The sequence below is a fragment of the Sorex fumeus genome, unplaced genomic scaffold (genome assembly GCF_029834395.1).
Source record: "Sorex fumeus unplaced genomic scaffold, SorFum_2.1 ptg000019l, whole genome shotgun sequence".
In the NCBI taxonomy this organism is placed as follows: domain Eukaryota; kingdom Metazoa; phylum Chordata; class Mammalia; order Eulipotyphla; family Soricidae; genus Sorex; species Sorex fumeus.
The window spans coordinates 37,040,269-37,067,684 of record NW_026606076.1 but is presented as its reverse complement, the minus strand read 5'-3'; the positions used below and the strand labels follow the sequence as shown (position 1 = coordinate 37,067,684).

Sequence of the window (27,416 nt, the reverse complement as noted above, 5' to 3'; positions counted from 1 at the left end):
ACCAGCGCAACCTGGTTGGGAGGGTCGGGACCACCAAGCCCCCCATCCTCAGCAGAACCTACAAACCCAAGGCCTGAATTATTTAAAAAAAAAAAAAACTTTACCCGTAATACTCACCCCAATAGCCTGGGTCGCCTTATCAGGGAGAGAGAAGAGCGGGATGCTTTGCAACTTGATGTGAGAGAGCAGAAATTCCTGATGTACAAAAAAACCAAATTACACACAGAGTCCTCAGGACAGTCTAGCTTCCCCTACCCCATGGGATCGGGTCTTTTAGGTCATGACGGCTTGTAACAAGATTTTTATGATTTCTGGACTGTTCCATATTGAAGACAGGGTAGCTTTGCTGCTGGCCCCTGGCCCATCCAGAGATTCTTGATGGGATTCAGCTTTCTGGGGTGCTAGAAACTATGGCAACTGAAGGCTGAGTCAAGTAATTATGACCCAGTAATTATGTAGATATATTTCAGAGTCGATTAACTCCCAAATATTAAGAGTGTAGCATTAACAGTTTTTCTGTTTTGAATCAAAGAACACTGCTCTATAGTAATAAACTATGGATTATATAGGTTATAGGGGAAAGAGAAATGCAAATAAATCACTACAGATACAAAGTCCAGGGTCTTTATGAGTTAAGATAAACTCAGGGGATTAGGAGTGCTCATAAGAGCACTATTAACTTCTCTGGGGGGAGAAAAAGTGGCACTTAGGGTTAATTCCAAACACTCATGTGTAAAGTCAAATTTCTAGAGTGAAACATTTAAAGTGGGTCTTTAAGCCCCCCTTCCTTGTTTTTTCCTATGCTGCAGAAATCTCTGTTTTCTCCTGAATACTATTACTCTTTCATGGCTCTCACATCGTGTGTGTGTGTGTGAGAGAGAGAGAGAGAGAGTGTGTGTGTGTGTGCACGCATGCACGTGCACGCATGTGTTAGGGTTTTGGACCACAATTGGCAGTGCTCAGGGGTTACTGCATCTCTGGGATCAGGGCTCAGTCCTAGTGGGGCTCAGGGACGAGATAGAATTCCAGATGTAGATTGAACCTGGGTTGGCTGCTTGCAAGGTAAACACCCTACTTGCTGTAGTATTGCTCTGGCCCTTTCTAAATGAATTATTTCCACCACATCAGGAGTGACCCTGAGTGAAGCTTCCCCAACAGCACCAGCCACTCCGGAAATCAACTATTTCTCATGGAAAAAAAAAAAAAAAACACCCTTGGGGCTGGAGCAATAGCACAGCGGGGAGGGCGTTTGCCTTGCACGCAGCCAACCCGGGTTCGATTCCCAGCATCCCATATGGTCCCCTGAGCACCGCCAGGGGTGATTCCTGAGTGTAGAGCCAGGAGTAACCCCTGAGCATCGCTGGGTATGACCCAAAAAGACCCCCCCCCCCAAAAAAAACCCACCCTTTAGCCCCAGTACTCACCACAACAGCTGGGGGTCGTCTGGTCAGGGAGAGGTGCTTTGCAACTTAGACCTGAAGAAGAAGAATTTCTTGACCTAGAAAAAAAAAAACACAAAACTTGGGACCAGAGAGAGTAAAGCAGGTAGGGAACTTGCCTGCATGCACATGCAAGCCAACCCAGATCAATCTCTGGCATCCCATACAGTCCCCGAGCACCACCAGTAGGAATTCCAGCAGACTCAGAGCTTATAGGCCAGGCTTCCCCAGACTCTATGATTTTACTCCCTTGGGTATGTGATTTTGTGTAGAAATGGAGAAACCACTGTATTTTTTTTTCATTGTCAGTGATTTTATTTATTTATTTATTTGAAATTTTTTAATAGTGAGGGACTGGAGAGATAGCAGAGCAGGTAGGGCGTTTGCCTTATACGCGGCTGACCCGGGTTTGATTCCCAGCATCCCATATGGTCCCCTGAGCACTGCCAGGAGTAACTCCTGAGTGCAGAGCCAGGAGTAACCCCTGTGCACCGCCAGGTGTGACCCAAAAAGCGAAAAAAAAAAATTTTATAGTGAGACATCATGAGGTACAGTTGCAGACATTTTTGTGCTTGGGTTTCAATTATACAATGATCAAATACCCATCCCTCCACCAGTGCCCATTTCCCACCACCACGGGTCCCAGTATCCCTCCCACCCCCCCATCCCGCCCAGGGAGAGTAAAGTAAAAGTAAAGGCCCTCCCGTTGATCGTCGATTTGCTCGAGCGGGCCCAGTAACGTCTCCATTGGAGACTTTGTTGTTACTGTGTCTGGCATATCGAATACTCTCGGTAGCTTGCCGGGCTCTCCGAGAGGGGCGGAGGAATCGAACTCGGGTCGGCCATGTTGGCCGCTTGTAAGGCGAACGCCCTACCCACTGTGCTATCGCTCCAGCCCAGGGAGAAACCACTTTAAATGAGCAACTCCGGTGCATGGGTCCAGAGATCACTCTAAGGCAGTTGGATCAGGTAAAATGTGAGGATGCTATACTAGAAGGTTCCTGGGTGTGCGAGTCTTGCACACAAACACCCCAGGGTCAGTTCCAGCACCACTTTTCCAGTGAGCACTGCAGAGAGGAACACCTGATCACAGACTCAGCAGGACCCACAAAGTGATGCTGGGTGAGACCAGAAATAATAAACGCACACGGCCTGCAAGCCACAGCCTGTAATCACTAGGGACGAGAACCGGACACTCAATGTCCACTGAGTGACTTGAAGCTGTGCCACAGGACTCTGAAGTAAGGGTTCAGGGCCGCCCTAAATCCCTCTCACAAGCAGGGAAGTGTCTCCATCTGGAAGACCTTTGCTGGTCCCAGAGATCCTTTACTCCACCTCCCTGGGACCAGTGCATGCCCGGAACTGCACACACAGCAGAGAGTGAATGTGAGACTGTGTGACTGAGCAGGTGAGGCTCTCCATATGGGAGGGCTGGGGCATGCACCGCAAGTGTGCAGGTTACACCCTGCTAAGATTGCACTCTTGGTTGCAGGACCCCCTGTGGCCCAACACAGCCCTGATGCACCACCTCTTCCGCCACCAGGCTCTGCATTCTCTTACAGCTCCCTCAGGGACCCCCAGAACCAAACCTACTGATGAGTGGGGAGAGTGTGAAAATCAAAAAGCTCTGCCTAATATTACTGAGCCCCAAGCAAGTGAAGAATTTCCCCTGCTACCCCTCACAGGGCAGGAGGCAAGTACATTGAGAGGACACTTGCCTTGTATGCTGCTGACCCGGATTGAAGCCAACATCCCATAAGATCCCCTGAGCACTGCCAGGAGAGATCTCTGAGTGCAGGGCCAGGAGTTAGCCCTGAATAAAAATTGTTTTAAAAAGAAAAATAAACAAGGGAAAATGACCCTTGAGTCCTGACTGGGAATCAGTCTAAGGAATGAAAGGCGGCCAGCAACAGGTTGGGGTGGGGACAGTCCCCACATGATCCCCTGCCCCCATCCCTGTGACCATCTTGCAAAGGAGTTAATCTTGAGGCACTCCTGCACACACCCCATTGAATTTCCCAGGAAACCGAGGTTCCCTCTAGCTCTGACACTTTCTCTTTGGTTGTGAGACTGACAGGTTGGCCTGGAGGGCGCTGGCCAGGCATCCCAACACCCCCTAGGGCCCCTGAGCCCTGAACATGGATCCCTGAGCGCAGAGCCAGGAGTCAGCCCTGAGCACCACCAGGTGCAGCCCTAAAACACATATAAGAATTATTTAAAAAGAAAACACTTTCTCTAGTTTGTTCTGGTTTAAAAAAAAAAGTTTTCGTTGTTTCTAAAACTCTCCAAGCAACCTTTACTCTTTTTTTTTTTTTAATTTTTATTAGTGAAACACCATGAGGTACAGTTGTAGACTTACAAATTTTTGTGCCTGGGTTTCAGTTATACAATGATCGAATACCCATCCCTCCACCAGTGCCCATTCTCCACCACCACCAGTCCCAGTATCCCTCCCACCCCCCATCCCCCCCAATCCCCCCTACCACTGTGGCAGGGCATTCCCCTCTGTTCTCTCCTTTTGAGTGCTGTGGTTTGCAAAAGAGACATTGAGTGGCAATCTTGTTCGGTCTTTAGTCTACTCTCATCACGCATTTCCCATCCTGAGAGGAACCTCCCAACACCCTTATTTGGTGCTCCCTTCTCTATCTGAATTGCCTTTTCCCCTAGCGTGTGCAGCTGTCCTCAAAGCCATGGAGTAATCCTCCTGGTACTTATCTCGGCTATTCTTGCAACCTTTACTCTTAAGCTAAGCTAGTGTTCTTCCCCAGACCCACGCTTTTCTGTCCACTCCGGTTTTTTTTTTTTTTTTTAGATTTTGGGACGATCACTCCTGGCTGTCTGGCTGTGCTCAGGGAACCCTGTGTGGTCATGGGGACCGAACCCAGGTCTGCTGCGTGCAAGGCCAGCGCCCTCCCTCCTCAAGAGACTAGCGTCCCTCCTCATGCATCTTTCTAAATAAGTTTTCTTCAGGAAAATCTCCCTTGTTTCCTAAAAATCAATTAATAAATAAGATAAACCTTTCAGTGGTAGCGCTCGGTGCGTCCCAGGTGAGGGGCTGCCACCCCCTGGCCACCTTCATGAAGCGACTCTGCCATTCACAAGGGGGAAGATAGCGAGGTTCAGGGCGCTCAGAGCGATCAACTCTGCAGCTGGCGAGGAAATCAGCCTTCCAGGACCCCGTTTCTCCTGGGAACCCCAATACCTGCTCCTTCCCGGCTCCTCACCTTCTGCAAAAATATTTGCTGACTGGAACTTCTGCCCAGAAATCGAAGCCACCGTGGGTGGAGGGAGGGGTGGAAAAGACCTGAGTTGTGTGTTGTCAGCTGCATTGCCAGTCACAGCTTTAATGGGCCAGGCTCCAAGTATTCCTGACCAGGTACTTGATGGCAAGGAATGAATTTTTTTTTTTTCTGTTTCTTGCCTTCAATCAAGTGACCAGGAAATCTGGGGTCACCAGGTCCAGGATAAAGAGTGAGGGACTAAACAGATGGCATATGGAACAGAAAGTCTTTATATATATATATTTTTTTTCCTTTTTGGGTACACCCGGCGATGCTCAGGGGTTACTCCTGGCTCATGCACTCAGGAATTGCTCCTGGCGGTGCTCAGGGGACCATATGGGGTGCTGGGAATCGAACCTGTGTTGGTCATGTTGGCTGCGTGCAAGGCAAACGCCCTACCCGCTGTGCTCTCACTCCAGCCCCAAAAGTCTTTATATTTTTATTAAAGAAATAAAATTCACAAAGTATTTTTTTGCAAACAGACTCCAGGAAAAAGCCTCAGCACCATCTGGTCCTGCCCTTTATTCCCGAGTGTCAGCATTAGACTCCAAAGACCTGGAGAAGTCAGAGCTGTGAGCCGAGAAAGGACAAACCTCTAGGCCTCGCCTGGGAAGTCCCTGCATTGGACTGGGATGTTCTGATGGCAGGCACCCTTGGGCAGCAGGTCACAGCCCCATTGGGGAGACAATACCAGACAGACGCTCTTTCCTCTCCTGGAGATGCATAGCAGGCTGCAATTCAGGCTGTCTGTCAGGACAGGAGCACTGGGCTCTGTCTATGGGGAAGAAAACTGTAGCCTTGAGACCTGTACTCCTCCCTGGGCCCCACAGAAAGGTCCTTATGGGCCCAGCCAGGAACTGACTCCTAGGCCAGGAGCTCCTTTGTTTAAGCACCTCCTGAGCTTCAAGGCTGATCACAGCCACCAGAGTGGGGGCAACCACAAGGACTCAGCATGGACAAACTTTTAGCCTTGTTTTACTCACACAAGTATCAGGTCTCTGAGTGTGTGTTCCAATTTGGGGGCAACAACAGGCAGTGCTCAGGGCTTATTCCAAGCTTGGCACTGAGGGATTAATCCTAGTGTGGCTTGAGGGACCGTTAGAATTCTAGAATTGAACTTGGACAGGCCTTGTGCAAGGTAAGTGCCCTCCATGCAATACTACCACTCACATCAGGATTGATCCGTTAACAAATATCTCACCGCCCCCCCCTCCCGCCAAAAATACCCCCAACTATCTTGCTTTAAAAAAAAAAAAACCCACAGAGGCAGGGTGGGGGTGGTGGGAGGGATACTGGGACCATTGGTGGCAGAAAATGGGCACTGGTGGAGGGATGGTTACTCGACCATTGTATGACTGAAACGCAAGCATGAAAGCTTGTAAGTCTGTAATGGTACCTCACGGTGATTCACTAATAAAAAATTTTTAAATAAAAAAAATAATAACAACCCCTTTACACGCAATATTCACCCCTACATCTGGGGCTTGCCTTGTCAGGGAGTTGATGAAGAATGGAGGGATGCTTTTCAACTTGATTTGAGGGTACCGAAATTCTTTATCAGGAAAAAGATACCAAAGTGGGGCCGGTTAGTTAAGAATATACGGTGCTGGAGCTGGAGCAATAGCACAGCGGGTAGGGCATTTGCCTTGCACGCGGCCAACCTGGGTTCAAATCCCAGCATCCCATATGGTCCCCTGAGCACCGCCAGGGGTAATTCCTGAGTGCAGAGCCAGGAGTAACCCCTGAGCATAGCCGGGTGTGACCCAAAAAGCAAAAAAAAAAAAAAAAAATACGGTGTTTCCCTTACTGACAATGATCAATCCTCGGCATCCCATATGAAACCACGAGCACTGATGGAAATAATTTCTGAGGGTAGAGCCTGGCTGAAAAGCTGCCCCAAAAGTGATCTGGCAGTTCCACGTAAGCATGTCTACACCAAAAACTGCAGGACAAGGCCCAAGGCAGCCCCGTGTTGGGAGGGTGGGTGACATTGAAGACTCTCTCCGTTGGCAAATCCCACACCCCCAAGGCCTGCAGCACGACCCCCTCCTCCACCGCCCCTTCAGCTCCGCACACAGGAGTTGGAGGCCGCAACCCCTGTGCCTCGTGATATCCTCCCACTGTATCCACCAAAGCTCCACATCTTCCTAAAGCCTTCAGAAAAAGTCGGACTCCAGGAACTGCCTGGACGTTGAGGGCAGAGAAGAGAGAAACAACCAGAGCATCCCACAATAGTCACAGTATGGAGACTGGAAGCGATAGGTGCTCACATCCTGCCACAAATAGGACTTCAGTGGCCCCCTTCCACAGCGGGGTATCACTTTGTCCTTTACACACGTGTCCATAGGCGGCCTGATCCATTTGACATCATCAGGGAGGAAAAGTGAACCTGGAAGACTCCCATCTGTGATGTCATCCTATTCACCAAGGAGCCTTAAAGTGCCAGTTTCCACTGCAGACAAACCATTATGCCGGCCGAGGTTAACGTGCAGCAAGGAGGATGGGCATGAATAAAGGAGACGAGAGGCAACTGCTGGAGTGGCTGGTCACACAGTTCAGGGTAGCCAGGTATGGAGAAGTCCCCAGATCCTGTACTGGTCAAACATTGAGACAATGCTCTCACACACACACACGTCCATGAGGAAAAACATAAGCAGGTTGATTCAAGGTAAAACAGGCAAGTAGGTTGTGAGTTTCTCCAGAAGTAATCAATCAAGACTGAGTGAAAGCGGTGACTCTGAAGTCAGCCCTAGAGATGCAGAGAGGAACTGGCCAAGCACCAGCCCAGAGCTGGAGAGACACTGGACAGGACTATAAAGCCTGGTAAGAACATCAGAGAGTGAACACAGTGAACACCCTACCGCTTGAAAACACGCAAGCAGAGAACTCTCACCTACAAGGAAACCCCGGGATGCAGTTTTAGAAACACGTTTCCAACCCAGAGTATGGGGCCAGAGGTTAGTACTATGGCTTAATGCTTATGTTGAATATGGTTTCCCTGACTCCCATCCCTGGCATCCAGAACAACATCGGGACAAACTCCTAAGAGCTGCCAAGTATGGCATGAATTATTTAAAAAAATACTTCAATAAATGAATCCCATGTATGTACCAACCCTAAGAATGGAGGCGCATAAAAGTGAAAAAGTAAGTAAAAATGAGATACTGACATTTCCGATTGAGGGGTGGCTTCTGTACCCGTTTATTTAGTTTTAATCAATTTTCACCTGCATTCCATCACCAAGACCCATTATTTACAAGTTAATACACACGTCAAGTTCAAAAACTGGGACGCTGGCGTAAGTAATGGTAATCATTACCATGTCAAGTCATGTGTAATCACCGGCAACTACCTTTTCCTTATAGTACTGAGGTCACTGGAAACTTTGTCACATGCTACCAGGGGGATTTCTTTCTCAACTGCACTTCTGCAACCCCCGATCAATCTTGTTCAAAAAAACTCATTTTTTTGGAAGGGTATTTGTTCTGACCTTAGGGATTGTTATTAGGGGATGGAGTCATCCAGTATGAATTTTACTATGTTTCCGAAGGCTTGAGAGGAATATGAAGGACTTCCCACTCTTCACACACTTAAAAAGTTCTCGCCACTGTGTATTTTCATATGCCTACTAAGGCCTGAGTTCCAGGTGAAGGCCTTCCCACATTCCTTACAGACATAAGGCTTCTCTCCTGTATGAATATTCATATGGTTTTTAAGGACTGAGAAATGAGTGAAGGCCTTTCCGCATGCCTTACATTTATAAGGTTTCTCTCCAGTGTGGATTCTCCTATGTATAGTAAGCATTGAGGATGTGTGAAAGGTCCTCCCACACTCCTGACACACAAAAGGCTTCTCTCCCGAATGAGTTCTCCTATGCACAGTGAGCGCCGAGGATGCGCTAAAGGCCTTCCCACACTCCTGACACACATAATGCTTCTCTCCGGTGTGAGTATTCATATGACTTTTAAAGGATGACAAATAAGTGAAGGCCTTTCCACATGCTTTACATTTGTAAGGTTTCTCTCCAGTGTGAATTCTCCTATGTACAGTAATCACTGAGGATGTGCTAAAGGTCTTCCCACACTCCTGACATGCATAAGGCTTCTCTCCAGTATGAGTATTCATATGACTATTAAGGGATGACAAATGACTGAAGGCCTTTCCACACACCTTACATTTATAAGGTCTCTCTCCAGTGTGAATTCTCCTGTGAATAGTAAGCATTGAAGTTCTGCGAAAGGCCTTCCCACACTCCTGACACACAAAAGGCTTCTCTCCCGAATGAATTCTTGCATGTATAGTGAGCATTGCAGTTGTGCTAAATGCCTTCCCACATACCTGACATATACAATCCTTCTCTCCAGTATGAATTTTCATGTGATATGAAAGTCTTGAGGGATAATCAAAGGCCTTCCCACACTCCTTACATATGTACCGTTTCTCTCCAGTGTGATTTCCCTTGTGTTTAAAAAGGTTTGAGCAATAAGCAAAGGCTTTCCCATAGTCCTGACATGAAAACGCTTTCTCTCCAGAATGACTCTTCCTGTGACGAGAAAGGTTTGAGTCGCAAGTGAAGGCCTTCCCACAGTCCTGACACGAGCAAGTTTTCATTCCTGTATGAATTTCCCTGTGGATACTAAATTGTGAGGACAGAGGAAAGGCTTGTCCACATTCTTCATATGCATGAAGTTTCTCTGCAGTATGAACTGTCCTATGTATAATACCTTTAGAGGGGGAAGTGAAAGCCTCCCCACAGTGTATCCACATAAATGGTTTCTCTCCGGTTTGGATCTTCGAACTATCACCCTCGGATGCCACCTGATTCAAAGTTTCTTCTTCCTCTTGACAATCTTGGGGATTTTGTCCACTGTAGGTTTCTAAGGGAACATCCCGCTGCCAAGAACAAGGGAAGACTTCTGCACATTCTGTAGTCTTGGATGGGGTCAGTTCATGGTGACTTTGCTTGTGGGCCTGTCGGTGTGAGGGATTCACCATAAACGGTGCTCCTCTCCCACAGTCCCGGGGCTGACCCCTTGGGGGGGTTTGTGTCCAAAAACCGAGTACAACAGACTGTGAGGAGCTTTTCCCAGGGGAGGGCTTCTTCAGAATGAGGTCATTCTCTCCATCTTGATCACCAACGGAAGACATCCCGCCTGTCTTCGCATCCCCATGGGGCTGAGGGCAGGATTGCTCACTTGAGACATTGTCACAGAGCTCAGGATCAGACACATTCCAACGGAGCTGGCTGCTTCCCTGTAGAATGCAGAGGAGGATTCCAATTACTGTTCCATTCCTTAAGAGTCTCCCTGTCAAAAGAAACTGCGGCCTGCAGGTTCGTTTCTAACATTTCTACAAGGAACGCAATTCCTGACACAAGGATGGCTTTTCCATGGAATGACACAATATTGCTACATGGAGGATGTACAGAATTGAGGATGCGCAGTCATTAATTTGTTTAATTTTTTTTCAACTGAATGAGCAGATAAATAAAATGGACATAAGGCTGCAGAACACTGAAGTAGTTTCAAGTTAAATAAAATAAACCAAACGCGTGCGTTAAGGCAAGGTTGCAACCTTACCAAGCCAAGATGGACCATGGGGTTCACTGAAAACATCTCACCACAAGCAAATCCTTTCTGGGATTAATGAGTTTTTTTCTCTTTTTTCTTTTGTATTTTTTTGGATAACACTGAATTGTCTTTGCTGTTCCTGAAGGGAGCTTAGGGTCTATTGAGTCATTCCCACAAGAGCTACTGAGGCACAACTAAGAATCCTATATTGCTGTTCTCTTTCCTTTATGGCATTTGTATGGTTTATTTAGCAATGTCCTTTTGGTATAGACACAGACAATTGATGCCATGCATGTAACATGGGAGGGAGTCAACTGATTCCAAATATTTACTCCTGGGCACCCTTATTTACTTAGGCCTCACTTGCCTGACAAGAGAATAATGGACCCAGAGCAAGCTGTGAGCTAACCTGGCACTGAAACTGGCCAGGCCAACTGCCATAATACTTACTATAAGTTTAGAGCATGGTCATGGGCAAACTGTCATGACCCAAAAGAGGTTACTGAATAAGGATCCTGCTGGGGTCAGGAAGTCTAACCTGGCCTGAAGACTGTGGTCTAGAATATATAGTGAGACGACTCCAGAAAGAACCAAACTTTAAGCTTGATGTCTCTTACTGTGCTCATACAAAATGACACTGCTAGAAATATTACAAGTAAATTTACTACAACTATTTAATTGGATTACTAGCTGAGGAAAGAAGAAAACAACACACTCTGGATGGAATCCTGCCCTTGAGTGGATCTCCTAGTAATCCTGAGTGATCTCCTTAGATGAGATTTCTGGAGGATCGGCCTTACCTCTCTTTGTTGATTTGTTAATGTTCAACCCTACCTTTGTATCCCCACCCTACATAATTTCTATATGAACTATGCTCGAAGGAGCTGCGGAGGTCAGGTCAGATGGTTAGGTTGCCATGGTTAGAAGGTTGGGCGAAGTCAGAAGATTACGAGGTTAAGGGGTCGCTGAGGTCGCCCTGGTCACCTGGGTTAGAAGAAATCAGGACAGAAGACAGAGGACTTAAGAGAAGATCACAATGCCAAAGTTAGAAGTAGAAGACGAAAGTCAGAAAAGGACAGACCACCAACACTGAAGAGGAGAGACTGAGACCGGAAACAGCGAACAGAGAGACTACTGAGACATGAGAGTCAGAGACTAGAGAGACAGGCAGAAAAGAGCACAACGGCACACATAGAAGCAGAGCACAAAGGAAGAAGATAAAAAGCGCACAGCAATGAAGAGGAAACAAGACGAGGAGGAAAACTGAGACTTGGGAGACTTTGAGGTACGCGAAAAAACTAGGATGATGGAACTCTGATGACCGAGACTACGGCCCTAACTACAACTAGGACTGTGTTGTAAACAAGAGATTGAATGACGCCGGTGAATCTGCGCCTGTCCTCCCACTTCCTGGAGGGCAACTCCATGTCCTACCCATGCCCAGCTTGCGTGCAGGCCTGCCTTCGCAACAGCCCACCATTTCTCATTTCTTAAGTATTGTACTGTGTGCTGAGTTGAGTTGTGAGGAAACTCAACAGCAGTCTGTACTTCTTGTGAGGTGGGCCGCACCAAGTGGAGCCAGGGATCACTGATGGTGAGTCCCATGGGTCCAGTTGGGGTGCTGGAAACGGAGCAGGTGTCCATCCTTGTGGAAAGCAAGTCTATTTCCAAAGCACTAACACTGGTGGCAAGGAAAACACTCTTTTAAATAATTAACCTTGTGCTTACTTTCAATCCAGTGAAAATCAATATTTTTCAAAATTAAAGACAGTAGGAATTGGGGGCTAGAACGCTGGTATAGTGGGGAGAGCATTTCCATTGCATTTGGCGGTATTGTTTTGATCCCTGGTTTCCCACATGGTACCCTGAGCACTACCAGGAGTCGTGAGTGATGAGCCAGAAGTAGCCTATCTGCATCGCTGTGTGTGAATGAAAAAGCATGAAATAATAAAAAATAGTAATAGGTATATCTTTAGATTTTAAAATGACTAATTTTAGTACCCAGTGAGACTACGGACCCTCAACTCCCAGCATTAGGCTGCAGTCCCTGCAGTGGCCAGAACTCCACCTTTCAAGACATGTTCTTGTTCCAATGAACCGAAGTAAATTGATTTAGCAATGGAAGGAATTATTTACAGGAACCTGAGTGATAGTACAGCATGTGGAGCGCTTTGCCATGCTCATGACTGACCCAGATAAATCCCCTGCATCCCACGAGGAAGCCTGCCAACTGCCAACTGCGGCCAAATAACAAAAACAAGAGAAACGAACATGTGAGACAGTTAACTGCACCGCGGTCAATAATCTGGCCCCTCAGAATCAAGGCCATTGGGGAATACACAGCTCAGGCCTACCCCCAGGTGCCAATGCAGAATTGTCCTGGCACAGTCGGCTCGCATGCTGCTCTCACCGACGGCCCGCAGGTGCTGGTAGGTCTCCAGCATCACGTCCCTGTAGAGCTTCCGTTGAGAGGAGTCCAGGTATGTCCACTCTTCTGGGGTGAAGTTCACGGACACATCGGAGAAGGTCAGAGCGCCCTGAGCGGATACACACATGGGGTCAGGAGTCAGGGCCTGGCCCCCCTGTTTTCTGGACCATGAGGACGGTACCATAGGGGCTCAGGACATCTCCCCTCTCCCATCAGGAGGAACCAGCCTCCATGCACATTCCTGGTTGATGGTCCCAAGAAACCCAGTCAAAGCCAACCAGGTCTGCAGCAATGTGAGGGTGCTACACTAGAAGGTTCCTGGAGGCGCCAGCCTTACACAGACATCCCATGGCCAACCCAGCGACAGTAAGACCTGAGCATATTTCCAGTAGCATCGAAAAAGAGCTACACCAGGGTGGACCAAAACACTAGACACCCCTCCCCCATGATACATCCCACATCCCTGTTCTAGGAACGAGAAGGGGACACTCAATGTCCAGTCAGCAATTCAAAGCTGTGGTGGGCATATGTGCTGGTAGAATTCTGAACTCACGGTTCAGGGCTAGGTCAAACCCTCTAGGAGGAGGTAAAAGTTACTTGACCCACAATAACTCAGTTGGCCCCAGACATCTTCTGATCTGTCTCCCTAGGAACGGCACATGCGCACAACAGCATTTGAACCTGAAGTTATGTGACGGTTATGGGAATCACAAGTGATGGGATCTGGAGTCATTAGAGTCAGCACACATTGGGCCAAGTACTCCCTGGGGCCCCTGATGCCCATCAGGTTGAATCCTGAGCTCTCTCTTGGAAGCCATGAGCACCTCCACTGTGGCAAAAGAAAAATCGAAAGGAAACAAGGTAGAAGGCTGGAGTAACAGCACAGCAGGAACAGAAACAGCGGGTTGGTCGGGCAAGAACCATGTCCCATATGGTCCCCAAAGCACTGCAGGTGCAATGCCAGAGTGGGTAACTTAATTCTAAAAATCACAAGGTGTGGCCCTGCCCCCTAACCAAAGCCCCCAACAAAAAAAGGTAAAAAACCCAAGAAGTCAGTCTTGGACTCCTGTTGTCTGTAAGGTCACGGAGACCTGTGGAGGCTGACAATTGACCATTAAACTGAGAGCCCTCCTTGAGAGCCACTGGGTATTGCCAGAAAGCCAAACACACACACACACACACACACACACACACACACACACACACACACACAAATTAAAATGGACAAAAGTGGCCTCAAACAGCAGAACTGTGCACCCAATCAGAGCCACATCCCACATCCCCTTCCCGAAACAATCCCCAGACAGTGCACCCTGGATGCCTGTGCTCTCCTGTCACCTAGCACCTCATCATGTCATTCTCCTCCTACCTGGGGACAGCGTGTCAGACGATGCAACTCCATCTTCTCCAGCCTGTTATTCTCAAGGATCCCCGCCGAGCCTTTGACAAAGACCTGGAGAAGTCAGAGCCGTGAGCACCGGAGAGGAGCACAACCTGCATGACCCTGACCAGAAGTCCCTGCACTGGATCCAGAGATGGTCTGACTGGCTGCACCCTTGGGCACCAGCTCACAGGACCACCCAGAGGAGACACTGTCAGATGCTCCTTCCTCTCTAGGGGGTGCAGAAATGGATTCAAATCCAGGCTGCACATCGCTCCCGGGAAAGGCAAGGCAAGTAGTGGACCTGCTGTCCTGTGTCTCAGTCCCCCTGGGTCCACTCTAACAGAAAATCTTGTAACATCTTCAACAAAAATATAGCAGAACAGATAAAAATTAGTTTCTGGGGCCTTGGTGAAAACACATAAGATATGTCACTTGCTTTGCACGCAGCTGACTCTGCTTTGATTTCTGCATCCCATAGGGTCCCCAAGTCCACCAGGAGTGATTCCTGACCTCAAAGGCAGAAGTAAGCTAGGAGCACTGCTGACCGAGCCTCATAAACAAAAAAACCAATTAAAGTGTTGCGGTAGGGCGTTCGCCTTACACGCGGCCAACATAGCCAACCCGAGTTCGATTCCTCCGCCCCTCTCGGAGAGCCCAGCAAGCTACCGAGAGTATTCGATATGCCAGACACAGTAACAACAAAGTCTCCAATGGGGACGTTACTGGGCCCGCTCGAGCAAATCGACGATCAACGGGAGGGCCTTTACCTTTACCTTTACCTTTACTGTGTACTAACAATGTAAAATAAGCTGAAAAAAAAAAAAAACCGTGTACTGGGGCTGGAGCGATAGCACAGTGGGTAGGGTGTTTGCCTTGCATGCAGCTGACCCGCGTTCAATTCCCAGCATTCCATATGGTCCCCTGAGCACTGCCAGGGGTAATTCCTGAGCACATAGCTGAGGAGTAACCCCTGAGCATCACCAGGTGTGACCCGCAAAGCAAAATAAATAAATAAATAAATAGGTTTAAAAAAATCGTGTACTTAGGAGAACCAAGAACATCTAATTTCATAACTTTCTGGACATTAGCCAGTGTAAAAGTTTTTAAATGATATCCACAGACACAGCACAGAGCAGGGGGCGCTTGCTTGGCACATGCTCGACCCAGGTTCAACTGCAATCACCCTACAGGGTCCTCAAGCAGTGCATAGAGGGATCAGTGAGCACAGAGCTTGGAGTAACACCTGAGCATCACTAGGCAGGGCATCTAAACAAAAACAAGTCACTATTTTTTAAAGCCGGACCTATAGTCTGCTAGGGTATTTGCCTTGCAACGGCTGACCTGGGTTCTGTCCCTGGCACCCCACTAGGTACCAGAAGCAGCAACTACAAGGTATGGCCTAAAATTCAACATAAAAAAAAAAAAACATTTTATGCTTCAACTCCTCCTAGTCAGTTTTACAGGGCACAGGTCTGGAGCCATAAGTGGCAGAACTTTGGGCCTATTCCTAGCGGTACTGTGTTGTGCCAGAGATTGTACTGTGGCAGGCTGCTTGCAAGGCCAGGGCCTGCACTCCCGCACTATCTCTGACCTGAGGAATTCTAATTCTATATAAATCCTGTGAACCTTGTGAGAAGGACACAGACGGGCATGAAGGGGAGCAGGGACGAGGCTCAGCTGGCAGAGGCCATTGCAGGGCTGCTGACACCTAGAAGCTCCCAATATGACCCTGAGCTGGAAGCACAGGCTGCAAATCCAAAGGTTTTTATTGCCAGTAGGGGCCAGAAAGAGAGACCAGTGGGGAGGGCACTTCCCATAAATGCAACAGACTCAACTATATACTCTGAATCCCCAAGGAATGATCCCTGAGCACTGCTGGTTTGGCAGACCCCCATCTCCGCTCCCAACCACACACCCAGTTAAAACAAAGAGGAAGTTGGGCTGGAGAGATAGTACAGCCGGTAGGGCGTTTGCCTTGCAAGCGGCCGACACGGGTTCGATTCCCAGCATCCCATATGGTCCCTGAGCACCGCCAAGAGTAACTCCTGAGTACAGAGCCAGGAGGAACCCCTGTGCATCGCCGGGTGTGACCCCCCCCCAAAAAAAACCCAAAACAAAGAGGAAGTTATCTGCCAACAGCAGAGGTGTGAAATCCAGTGATAGATTCTCAAGGTTCAATTTTGTTTTGTGGCCACACCCAGCAGAGCTCTGAGCTTATAGGCCAACTTCTCGCAGACTATATGATTTTACTCATTTTTTGGTATGTGACTTTGCATAAGAAAAAGAAGAGGAGGGGCCAGAGTGATAATACAACAGGTTGGGCATTTGCCTTGCAAGCGACTGACCTGGATTTGATCCCTGGCATCCCATATGGTCCCCCAAGCAATGTCAGGAGTGACCGCTGAGCATTGCTGAGTGTGATCCAAAAAGGGGAAGAAAAAAAAAAGCACTTGGTCTAAAAGCTTCATGGTGATAGCACAGAATTTTGTTTAGAGTTTCCAACTCCTTCTTTTTCTCCTGACAGACTATTATTGGGTATATTCCAAAATATTTATATCTATAAACTTCCAATGAAGGTAGGAACGAGAGCAGACCAGACTCAACTGGACGCCAGCCACCTAGAAGCCCGAGGGCCTTCCCTGGTACCCATTGTCCACTGGTAGCCTGAGCATATAGTTGGGACCGGCCCTCGAGCACTGTTAGGTGTGGCCCCAAATCCCACCCCATGTGCTCCCCGAGTAGTGAGATAGACCCAGGGAGTTGAGCTCAGAGGGCTGAGCAACTGCTTTACTGGTTGGGATACAGCAAGGCACCCTTGCATGCAGAGACACAAGGACAGAGGTGCAGTCCCTGACCACCTCAAGTTGGTAGCAAAAAGGGCAAAACCAACAAGAAACAACAACATCTGTAGCATTGTAGCAATGTCCTCCTGTTCATCCATTTGCTCGAGTGAGCCCAGTAACGTCTCCATTGTGAGACTTGTTGTTACTGTGTTTGGCATATCGAATACATCACGAGGAGCTTGCCAGGCTTTGCCGTGTGGGCGCGATACTCTTGGTAGCTTGCCCGGCTCTCTGAGAGGGGCAGAGGAATCAAACTCGGGTCGGCTGAGTCAGCTGGTTGCAAGGCAAAAACGCCCTACCCACTATACTATGGCCTAGTGGTCTAAGGCGCCAGACTCAAACAACAAGAACAACAACAAAAAAGTCATGATAACTCAAACTGCCCAAAAAGAATTTCAAAGAATGCTCAGGTGTCAAGACAAATTCTGGAATTCTGGAGTGAGACTTTTTTAGGGGGGTGGGGGGGGAGGAGGAGGGACAGACTGTGGTTTGGGCCACACACGCTCACAGCTGTGTAAACACAAAGGGGCATGGTGGCACTCTATCTCTCTCTCAAGCTGCTTCCCCCACCCCAGGGAGGTTGATGGTGATAGGCAGGGGAAGGAAGGAACCCAGGACCAGGCTGGCTGGTGTCAATTGCTGTTTATTCCAATCTCCTTTTCTGTAGGATGACACTGGTTTGTCCTTCCTCCCTTGCCACAAGGAGCTTAGGTTTATCAGGTTACTCCCATCACAGTGCTCCAGAGTCACTCCCTTCCTTTGCTTATCTGTAACCACTTCTCTATGCTCTCTTCCCCAACCAGTTAATCAGCTTTTTCCCCTTATCAGACTCTGTTAATTTGTAAGGTCAGATCCTTCTAGGGATCCTCTCCTTGTATCTTTTGAATAGTTTACTTTAAAACAATGTCCTTGGGGCTGGAGTGATAGCACAGCGGGTGTTGCCTTGCATGTAGGGGACCCGGGACCCAGCATCCCATCTGGTCCCCTGAGCACCGCCAGGAGTAACTCCTGAGTGCAGAGCCAGGAGTAACCCCTGTGCATCGCCAGGTGTGACCCAAAAAGCCAAAAAAAATAAAAATTAAAAAAAAAACTTAAAAAAAAAATCACATACCCAAAAGAGAAATATATATAATCACTGAAAACTTAGCCTGGAATCTCTGAGCACCTCTGGTGTGCCCCGCCCCCTCCCCCCAAAAACCCAAAGAGCTGACCCTGGAGAATATATGACTGAATTTCTCACCTGTGCTCTTGACAGATAACTTTCTCTTTGTCTTCATTTTTGGAGCAAGGGCATTGGATGTGGGGGCTTTTACCAAACTGTGAGTTTAGAGTCCTACAGGCACATATGTCCACGTTCAGCTTTGGGTCACCCGCTGAACATTGAATGTCCCCTTCTTGTCCCTAGTGTCATAGGGACACTATTTTTTGTCATAGGGACAAAAAAATAAAAATAAAAATAAAAAAAACAATGTTCTTTTGTATACATACAGGAAGACATTATTATGCTTTTGTAACTTACAATTTAATTGGTTTTGAGTATTATTCACTCCCGGGCATCTGCTTTCTCGATTTAAGCCTCAGTTGCCCTTAGTTCCTAGCACCCCAAAAGCAGGGTCCCAATGAGGGACTGAATGGACCCAGGGCAAGCTGTGAGCTACCCTGGCATCGAACTGGGCCAGGCCAAAGTGCCACGATTCATAACTGTAAGTAAAGAGCTTGATCATGGACAAATACTGTCATGATCCAACAGTAAGGACGAGACTAGGACCCTGTTAGGGATAGGAAAGACTAATCTGACCTGAGCACTGTAGCCTGAGATCGAGAGCAATTCTATAAGCTTAATGCATCTCTTACTGTGTCCATACAAAATGATTATTATGAATGCTTAGATGTTGTTGGACAAGGAGAGGAGAAACACATCCATGGGCTTCTGCTCTAGAGTGGGTTGTCCTGCTGAAAGCATAGGTTCTAGAAGCATCCCCTGAAGGGAGAACTTTAATCCTATTGACTGTGACCACACCTATGTGTAAGCCCCAACCCCTCATGGTTTTAGGATTTAACTAGACTGTAAGAGTGGGCTGGGGGATCCAGATCCCAGTGCCAGAAGGAGAATGAAGAGGGACTGAGGAGGAAGGAGCATGGGGGAGGAAGAAAGAGGAGTGGAATAAACCTCAACTGACACCAACCAATTTGGCCCTTGTTCCTTCCTTCGCCTGCCCATCACCATCACCTCCCCCAAACACGGGTGGTGGGAGAGACAGACCGCTGCTGTCACACTTCTCATTCGCTTCTGTCTCCTCTTGCTTCACGCCCCCCATGCTACTTCATTCTCCCTCTCAATCCCCCTTCATTCTCCTTCACCTCCTGGCTCTGGAACCCCCTCTCCTTCTGGCTCTGGAATCCCTTTCTCCCTCCAGCCTAGTTAAATCCCCCAGCATGAGGGGTTGGGGTAACATCATACAATCCGCGGATGTAAGGTCCTTCCTTTAGGGGCAGCTACTTCCAGGACAGATTCTTGTCCAGCAAGATGACTTGGCCTAAAGGCGATATGGGTGTGTCTCTCCTCTCCTTAGTCCAACAAACATATAAACATTCATAACATATACACAATCATTTTGCATGGATACAGTAAGAGAAACGTTAAGCTTATAGAATCGCTTTTCTGGGGTCATCTTGATCTCAGACTACAGTGCTCAGGCCAGATTAGTCTTCCCTATCCCTAGCAGGGTCCTAGTCTCGTCATTACTTTTTTTTTTCTTTGTTTTTTTATTTTTGGGTCACACCCAGCAATGCTCAGGGGTTACTCCTGGTTCATGCACTCAGGAACTACTCCTGGCCGTGCTCAGGGGACCATATGGCCGTGCTGGGGATCGAACCAGGGTGGGGCCATGTGCAAGGCAAATGCCCTACCCGCTGTGCTATCACTCCAGCCCCTTGTCATTACTTTTGGATCATGACAGCATTGGTCCATGATCAAGCTCTTATAGTTATGAATCGTGGCGCTTTGGCCTGGCCCATTTCGATGCCAGGGTATCTCACAGCTTGCCCTGGGTCCATTCAGTCCTTTGTTGGGACCCTGCTTTTGGGGTGCTAGGAACTAAGGGCAACTGAGGCTTAAATTGAGAAAGCATGCCACTCAATGCCTCTTTTGCAGACCACAACACCCAAAAGGAGAGAGAGAACAAAAGGGAATGCCCTGCCACAGAGGCAAGGGGGGATGGGGAGGATGGGGGTGGGAGGGATATTATCCATGGTGGTGGAAAATGGGCACTGGTGGAGGGATGGGTATTTGATCATTGTATAATCAAAACCCAAGCACAAAAAATTGTGCATCTACAACTGTACCTCATGGTGTTTCACTAATAAAAATTAAAAAAAAAAAAAAGAAGTAGGATCCACATGGGTAACCTTACCTGTATTTTTTGTGCAAGTATAATGTTCCAAACTCTTTCCTATACCCTGATGTCAAGTAAATGTATCTTTTTTCAAATAAAGATCTTAATAGTTTCCACAAAAAAAAAAATTGAGAAAGCAGATGCACGGGAGTAAATAATACTCCAAGCCAACTAAATCCCAAGTTACAAAAGCATATTAATGTCTTCCCTGTGTCTATTCAAAAAGGACATCATTTTAGAGTAAACTATTCAAAAGACATAAGGAGAGGAGAAAGGCAATATTTCACTCATGCATATAAATTCAAAGATTTCTGAGGAATCTGACCTTACAAGTTAACAGAGTCTGATTAGGGGGAAAAGCTGATTAACTGGTTGGGGAGGAGACCACAGAGAAGAGTTTACAGATAAACACAATGGAATGGAAGTGCCTCAGGAGCACTGTGATAACCCTGAGCCTCCAGTGGCAAGGGAAACAGGACATACCAATATAATCCTAAAATGTTTAGAGCTACATTTCAATAAACACAGAGAAATGAAGGTGCTTCAGGAGATGTGATGGGTATCACCCGAAAAACCTAAGCTCTCTATAGCAAGGGACAAAGGACAACCAATGTTATCCTACACAGAGCAACCGATAAAATATGATAAAAGTTTTCTGAATTTGGGGCTGGAGTGATAGCACATCGGGCAGGGTGTTTGCCTTGCATGCAGCCAACCCGGGTTCGATTCCCAGCATCCCATATGGTCGTCCCCCCCCACCAAAAAAAAAATTTCCTGATTTCTGTGGCACCTCTGGCAATCCTCAGATAACCCTATGAGTTGCGGGGACTGAACCCAGTTCTGCCAAATGGAAAACAAAGGCCCTTCCTGCTGAACCTCCACCCCTTTATTTGTTTTTATGATTTGAGGAACAGAGATGATAGCTCTGGGGAGCCTATGGGCTGGCGGGTATCAAACGCAGGACAGCCAAGAGCAAGACAAAAAGGCCCTCTTGGCTGTACCACTACACAGACCCCTAGAGTGAGACATGTAAAACCTATGGCAGCTGGTCCCTAGAAACCCCCTTTCTGCAAATACTCACCAGAATAGCACAGAGCGCCCCTGGCCTGGGGAGAGATGGACAGTGAGGATGGGATGGTGCTCAAAAACTTGGTAGGTGAAGCAGAAATTTTTCTTCTGGGGTAAAACAAAATGATAGAGGGTTAGCAGAAATAGTATAGGTGATAGGGTACTTTTCATTCAAGCAGCTAAGTCGGGTTCAATTTTTAAAAGTCCATAGGCGGGGCTGGAGAGATAGCACAGCTGGTAGGGCGTTTGCCTTGCACATGGCCCGACCCGGGTTCGATTCCCAGCATCCCATTGGGTCCCCTGAGTGCTGCTAGGAGTAATTCCTGAGTGCAGAGCCAGGAATAACCCTTGTGCATTGCCAGGTGTGACCCAAAAAGCAAAAAAATAAAAAAAATAAATAAAAATAAAAACGAGCTTCTCTGGGAGTACCAAGTAAAGGGTGTTGGGAGGATCCTCCCAGGATGGGAGAAGCATGCTGAAAGTAGACTATAGATTAAACATGATTGCCACTCAATGCCTCTTTTGCAAACCACAACACCCAAAAGGAGAAAGAGAACAGAGGGGAATGCCCTGTCACAGAGGCAGGGTGGGATGGTGGGTGGGAGGGATACTGGGATCCGTGGTGATGGAAAATGGGCACTGGTAGAGGGATGGGCGTTTGATCATTGCAAAATTGAAACCCAAGCACAAAATCTGTAAGTCTACAACTGTACCCCATGGTGTCTCGCTAATAAAAATTAAAAAATAATAATAATAAAAAAAGAGGTTCTCTGTGCAAACTCCTTCTCTTGCAGGACCACGTGCCTCCCTCTGCCCAGCCCGATCTTTTATGGGGGGGTGGGGTTGGGGGCCGCGGGGCGATGCTCAGGGCTCCCCCACTGGTGTGATCGATCCGTGGACCAAGAGGGACCCCGGGGGATGGAACCCGGGCTGCGGCGTGCAAGGCCAGCGCCCACCCACCCTAGTTAGTTAGACTTGAGTCGTGCGTGTCGCGCACCCCACCCACCCACCCCGCGCGCCCCTCCCCCCCCCCCCCCCGCTGACGCATCTAAGTAAATAAATAAATAAATTCTCTTTAGCAGAAACTTCCTCGTCTCCCCAGAAACCGATGAATTCAAAAGTCTTTCCGCAGAGGAGCGCTCACGGGCCGCCACCCCCCCACCCCGACCACCTTCACCGAGCGACCCCCGCCACCCGCAAGGCGGAAACCGCGGAGGTCGGGGCGCTCGGAGCGACCGATCGGCGGCCGGCGACGAAGAAAAAAAAACCAAAAAACCCTGTTTCCCCTTTTTCTCACCTCCTTCCCTGCCGCTCTCCTGGTCCTCACCTCGCAGCAATGGCGGCGGAAAAGCATTTCAGCCCCGAACGTAGAAGATGCCTAGGAAAAAAAAAAAAAAGAGCCTGGATTCCGTGACGTCACCGCACTTCCGGTCAGGACTTTAAAGGGCCAGGCTCCTAATCGTCCAGGTCAGGAATAGGAATGTCTTTTTTTTTTCCTCTTTGGCTGGTGTTGGATCAGGTGACCCCGGGACAATCTCCGGGTGGCCAGGTCCTGGAGAGATGGGAGAGAGGGGCTAATTTAGAGACGGTCTATGTAAATGATGTTTGGATTATCTGGAAAGTTAACCTGATGAGAATTTTTTTTCCCCCCCATTTAAAATGGTTTATTAGGGGGCTGGAGTGATAGCACAGCGGGGTCGATTCCCAGCATCCCATATGGTCCCCTGAGCACCGCCAGGGTTAATTCCTGAGTGCAGAGGCAGGAGGAACCCCTTGTGCATCGCGGGGTGTGACCCAAAAAGCAAAATAAATAAATAAAATTTAAAAAAATAAAATTGTGTATTAGACAAACATACCATAAAAGACCTTTTGGGGACAGTTGGCAAAATTTAATGGCGAGCTAAGTATGGGATGGCATTAAGACGTTGTAATTCAGTTACAGTAATGTTATTTTAGTAGTGCATTCTTATTTTTGTAAAAATGTACATTGTAAACACTTAGAGAAGAAATGTAATGATGGGTGTAATTTATTTCACAATAGCTCAGCAAATTAAAAAAATTATAATGTGAAAAATAAAGCTATCAATTCCCCCCTCCCCCCCAAAAAAGACGGCATATAGTGGAGAAAGTTTTTTTTTTTTCACTAAGGGAATAAAAAATTTACAAAAATTCCTTTGAAAACAATTGTCAGGACCGTGCCTCAGCTCTGCCCCACTCACCTCCCACCCCACCCCCCAAAAATTGCGCAGAAATCACAGGGCGATAATATTCAGATATTCATCATGGTTTGTGTTTATTGATTCCTTTGGGGGCCCCTATCCAGAAGTGCTGAAGATTTATTCCTGACTCTGTGCTCAAGGATCACTCCAGACTAGGCTCAGTGATGCTATGGATGGAACCTGGGTCAGCTACTTCCCCGATGGATATCTCTCTGAGCCCCTGAGATAGCTTAGTGATTGTTTACAACGCACGGAATTTCCAGATTGCTATTTACGCTCTCATAGTTACAGGAGTGGACTAGAAACTAAATGAATCTCGTGCCCCAGAAAGGGGCTCAGGGATTGGTGATGAGTGGGAAAGTATTATACATGTGAGCAATATTCCTTCGTCTGCGTTCACAGCCATGGGTGCTTTCAAGCTACTCCTATCACCGTGTTCAACAACTCTTCAGTCCTGCAGTCAACATGCAGTGATCTAATATTGATCAGACACATGAACAGAAGCCCCTTCACCACCGTACAGTTGAGTAGACTTTGAGTAGTTTGATAGTTTTAGTAGTTTGATAGCACTGTAGCACTGTCCTCTTGTTCATCTTGTTTGCTTGAGTGGACCCAATAACGCCTCCATTGTGAGACTTTGTTGTTACTGTGTTTGGCATATCGAATATGTCACGGGTAGCTTGCCAGACTTTGCCATGCGGGTGAGGTACTCTCGATAGCTTGCCGGGCTCTCCGAGGGGGTGGAGGAATCGAACTCGGGTTGGCTGGCTGGGCCGCGTGCAAGGCAAATGCCCTACCGGCTGTGCTATCGTTCCAGTCCAGTACATAGAGTATCCAGTGAAAATTAAATTGTTCAATATCTGAACCGTGGGCAAGAACATTTATACAGCAGGTGTGTGAGAGAAAGTATCTTTCAGAAATGTTGACTATTATTTGGCTATAATGATTTGAAGTCTGTTATAGTAAGAATATAAAGGTAGGTTGGTTTAGAGTTCACTTTTTAGTTCTCTGAGTTATTCCATGAGTATACTGAATTTCTTGTAACTGTTTGACCAGGGCACTAGTTCGTCAGAGAGTGCAAATAGGAACAATGGGTTAGGGTCCCCAAAAGTGAGGTGGTTAAAGATCAATAGTTGATTGCTTTGTGCAATCACTTTTTCTCACTTCCATAACAATGCTTGCTTCACTGTGCTTACATAAATTTACGGGGTGCAGGATATGGGTGTGCTGAGTTAAAACTAATTTTGTGGGTGCTTATAAAAATGACAGGTATGCCAGGACACATTTTTTTCTAATCAAAAGCCTGTGCTACTTGTTTGTTCATTGCAGCACTCTTTACAATAGCCAGAATCTGAAAAAAACCTGAGTGCCTGAGAACAGATGACTGGTTAAAGAAACTTTGGTACATCTACACAATGGAGTACTATGTAGCCGTTAGAAAAGATGAAGTCATGAAATTTACATACAAGTGGTACTACATGAAAAGTATCATGCTAAGCAAAATGAGTCAGAAAGAGAGGGACAGACATAGAAAGATTGCATTCATCTGGGGAACATAAAGTAACAAAATAGGAGACTAACATCCAAGAATAGCCGAGATAAGTACCAGGCGGTTTACTCCATGGCTTGGAGGCCAGCCGCACATGCTAGGGGAAAAGGCAGCTCAGATAAAGAAGGGAGCACCAAATAAAGGGTGTTGGGAGGATCCATCCAAGATGGGAGAAGCATGCTGAAAGTAGACTATAGACTGAACGTGATTGCCACTCAGTGCCTCTGTTGCAAACCACAGCACCCAAAAGGAGAGAGAACAAAAGGGAATGCCCTGCCACAGAGGCAGGGTGGGATGGGGGGGATGGGGGGAATGGGGGGTGGGAGGGATACTGGGATCTATGGTAGTGGAAAATGGGCACTGGTGGAGGGATGGGTGTTTAATCATTGTATAACTGAAACCCAAGCACAAAAATTTTTAAGTCTATAACTGTACCTCATGGTGTTTCACTAATAAAAATTAAATAAAAAAAGAGGTGCATATGCTGCCCGAGTCCATGTGCTGCTTGTGCCCACGTGGCCGAGCACATGTAATGCCCAAGCACATGTGTTGCCCGCATCTCCCCTCTTGAGATGTGTACTTTCATGCTTTTGTGTCTAATGCTAGGTTGTGTCTAGGGGCTCTCTCCACCCTTGGAGAAGCCCGTGTTCTCTCTTGAGTACGTTACTCTCTCTCTCTTCCCCGCCCCCCCCCCCCGCACCTAAAAATCCTCCAAATAAAATCTATTTGTTTCAAAAAAAAAAAAAGAAACTGGGGACATTGGTGATGGGAAATGTATACTGTGAAGGAATAGGTGTTGCAATACTGCACGACTGAAACCCAATCATGAACAACTTTGTAAATGTTGTTTTTCATGGTGATTAAATTAAAAAATATTTTTAAAAAGAAAAAAAAAAGCCTGTGTTAGTGCTGTGAAGCTGCTGCTCTTGCCTGACAGGACAACCTGCCAGCTGGTGTGAATACACTCCTCTAAAGTTTTTTTTCATAATCATAAGATATTTTATTTATTTAAAATATATATTTTTTGCGTTTTGGGTCACACCTGGCGATGCACAGGGGTTCCTCCTGGCTCATGCACTCAGGAATTACTCCTGGGGGGTGCTCGGGGGACCATATGGGATGTTGGGAATTGAACCCGGGTCAGTCACATGCAAGGCAAAAGCCCTACCTGCTGTGCTATCGCTCCAGCCCCTAAATATATTTATTTCATGTTGGGTCTTTTGATCATCACCCCACAACTTTTGGGGGCTTGACTGGGATTTGAGGGCACTCCAGGTCCCTGGGGATGGCCACAGAGGTTCTTCAAAGAACCATTTTGCCTTTGCTTTGTTCAAGCCTTTGCTGGTTGCCAAGGGTATCAGCAGAACTGCTACCCAAAAATCTCTTAGATTTGGCTCTCAGGAGTCCTCTAGTCCTCACGGGAGAGTCACTGACAACCTTCTTTCTGGGCCTGTAAGTCACTGTCTGGTACTGTGTGGAAGGCTGGACGTAGCCCTACTGCCCCAAACAGGCCCAGGCACAACTCATTGAGACGGGCCACAGGGCCCATCTCAGCACAATCATATTATTCCCAGGATCAATGAGCTTTTTTTTCTTATGTGTTTTCTTGTTTGTATTTATTTGGGGAGAGGATACGCCAAGCAGTGTTCAGGGATGACTCCTGGTGGGGCTCTGGGGATGTTAGGGATGGAGCCCAGGTTTCCATTCCCTGCAAATCAAGTGCCCTTCCCACTGTACTATCATTAAGACTCACAAACCAGTTCTTCTTCTTCTTCTTTTTTTTTTTTTTTTTGCCTTTTGGGTCACACCCAGCAATGCTCAGGGGTTATTCCTGGCTCTGCACTCAGGAATTACTCCTGGCGGTGCTTGGGGGACCATATGGAATGCCGGGGATCGAACCCAGGTTGGCCGCGTGCAAGGCAAACGCCCTGCCCGCTGTGCTATCGCTCCGGCCCCAAACCAATTCTTTTAAACAATCACCACTTGTGCTTGCTATCTATAGAAGGAAAAATCACAGTATTTCACTGGTGTGAAAAATAAGAGAAATAAGAGAATTTCGTTGTGCTGGATATTATCCCTTAGTATTTTAGGCTTCATCAGTGAATTCCCCCTCCCAAAAGCTTACAGTGCTCTTGTGAGCACCCCTAATCCCGACTTTATCTTTAACCTTTCCTTTGTGCTTTACCTCTCATTGTTACATTCCCGAAGTCAGTTGGTTTTGTATCTGCCAAAACTTCTGG

At 47.4% G+C, this 27,416-nt stretch overlaps 1 protein-coding gene and 1 long non-coding RNA gene across 2 annotated transcripts in view; both read right to left on the bottom strand.

Moving 5' to 3' along the window:
- Positions 1-9,606, bottom strand: part of LOC130022212 (zinc finger protein 93-like) — a 42,761-nt gene extending 33,155 nt beyond the window's left edge. The window contains exon 1 of the mRNA XM_056112966.1: positions 8,311-9,606. Within this exon, the coding sequence (XP_055968941.1) occupies positions 8,311-9,487 (1,177 nt within the window). The 5' untranslated portion in view covers positions 9,488-9,606. The remainder of the gene's footprint in view (positions 1-8,310) is intronic.
- Positions 9,607-9,660: 54 nt separating this feature from the next.
- On the bottom strand, positions 9,661-21,518 carry LOC130022137 (uncharacterized). Its single transcript, XR_008792262.1, has 4 exons — positions 21,422-21,518; positions 14,088-14,171; positions 12,701-12,827; positions 9,661-9,973 (listed from the first exon to the last, which is right to left on the bottom strand). It is a non-coding gene; the product is annotated as an uncharacterized LOC130022137 (long non-coding RNA).
- Positions 21,519-27,416: the final 5,898 nt, after the last annotated feature.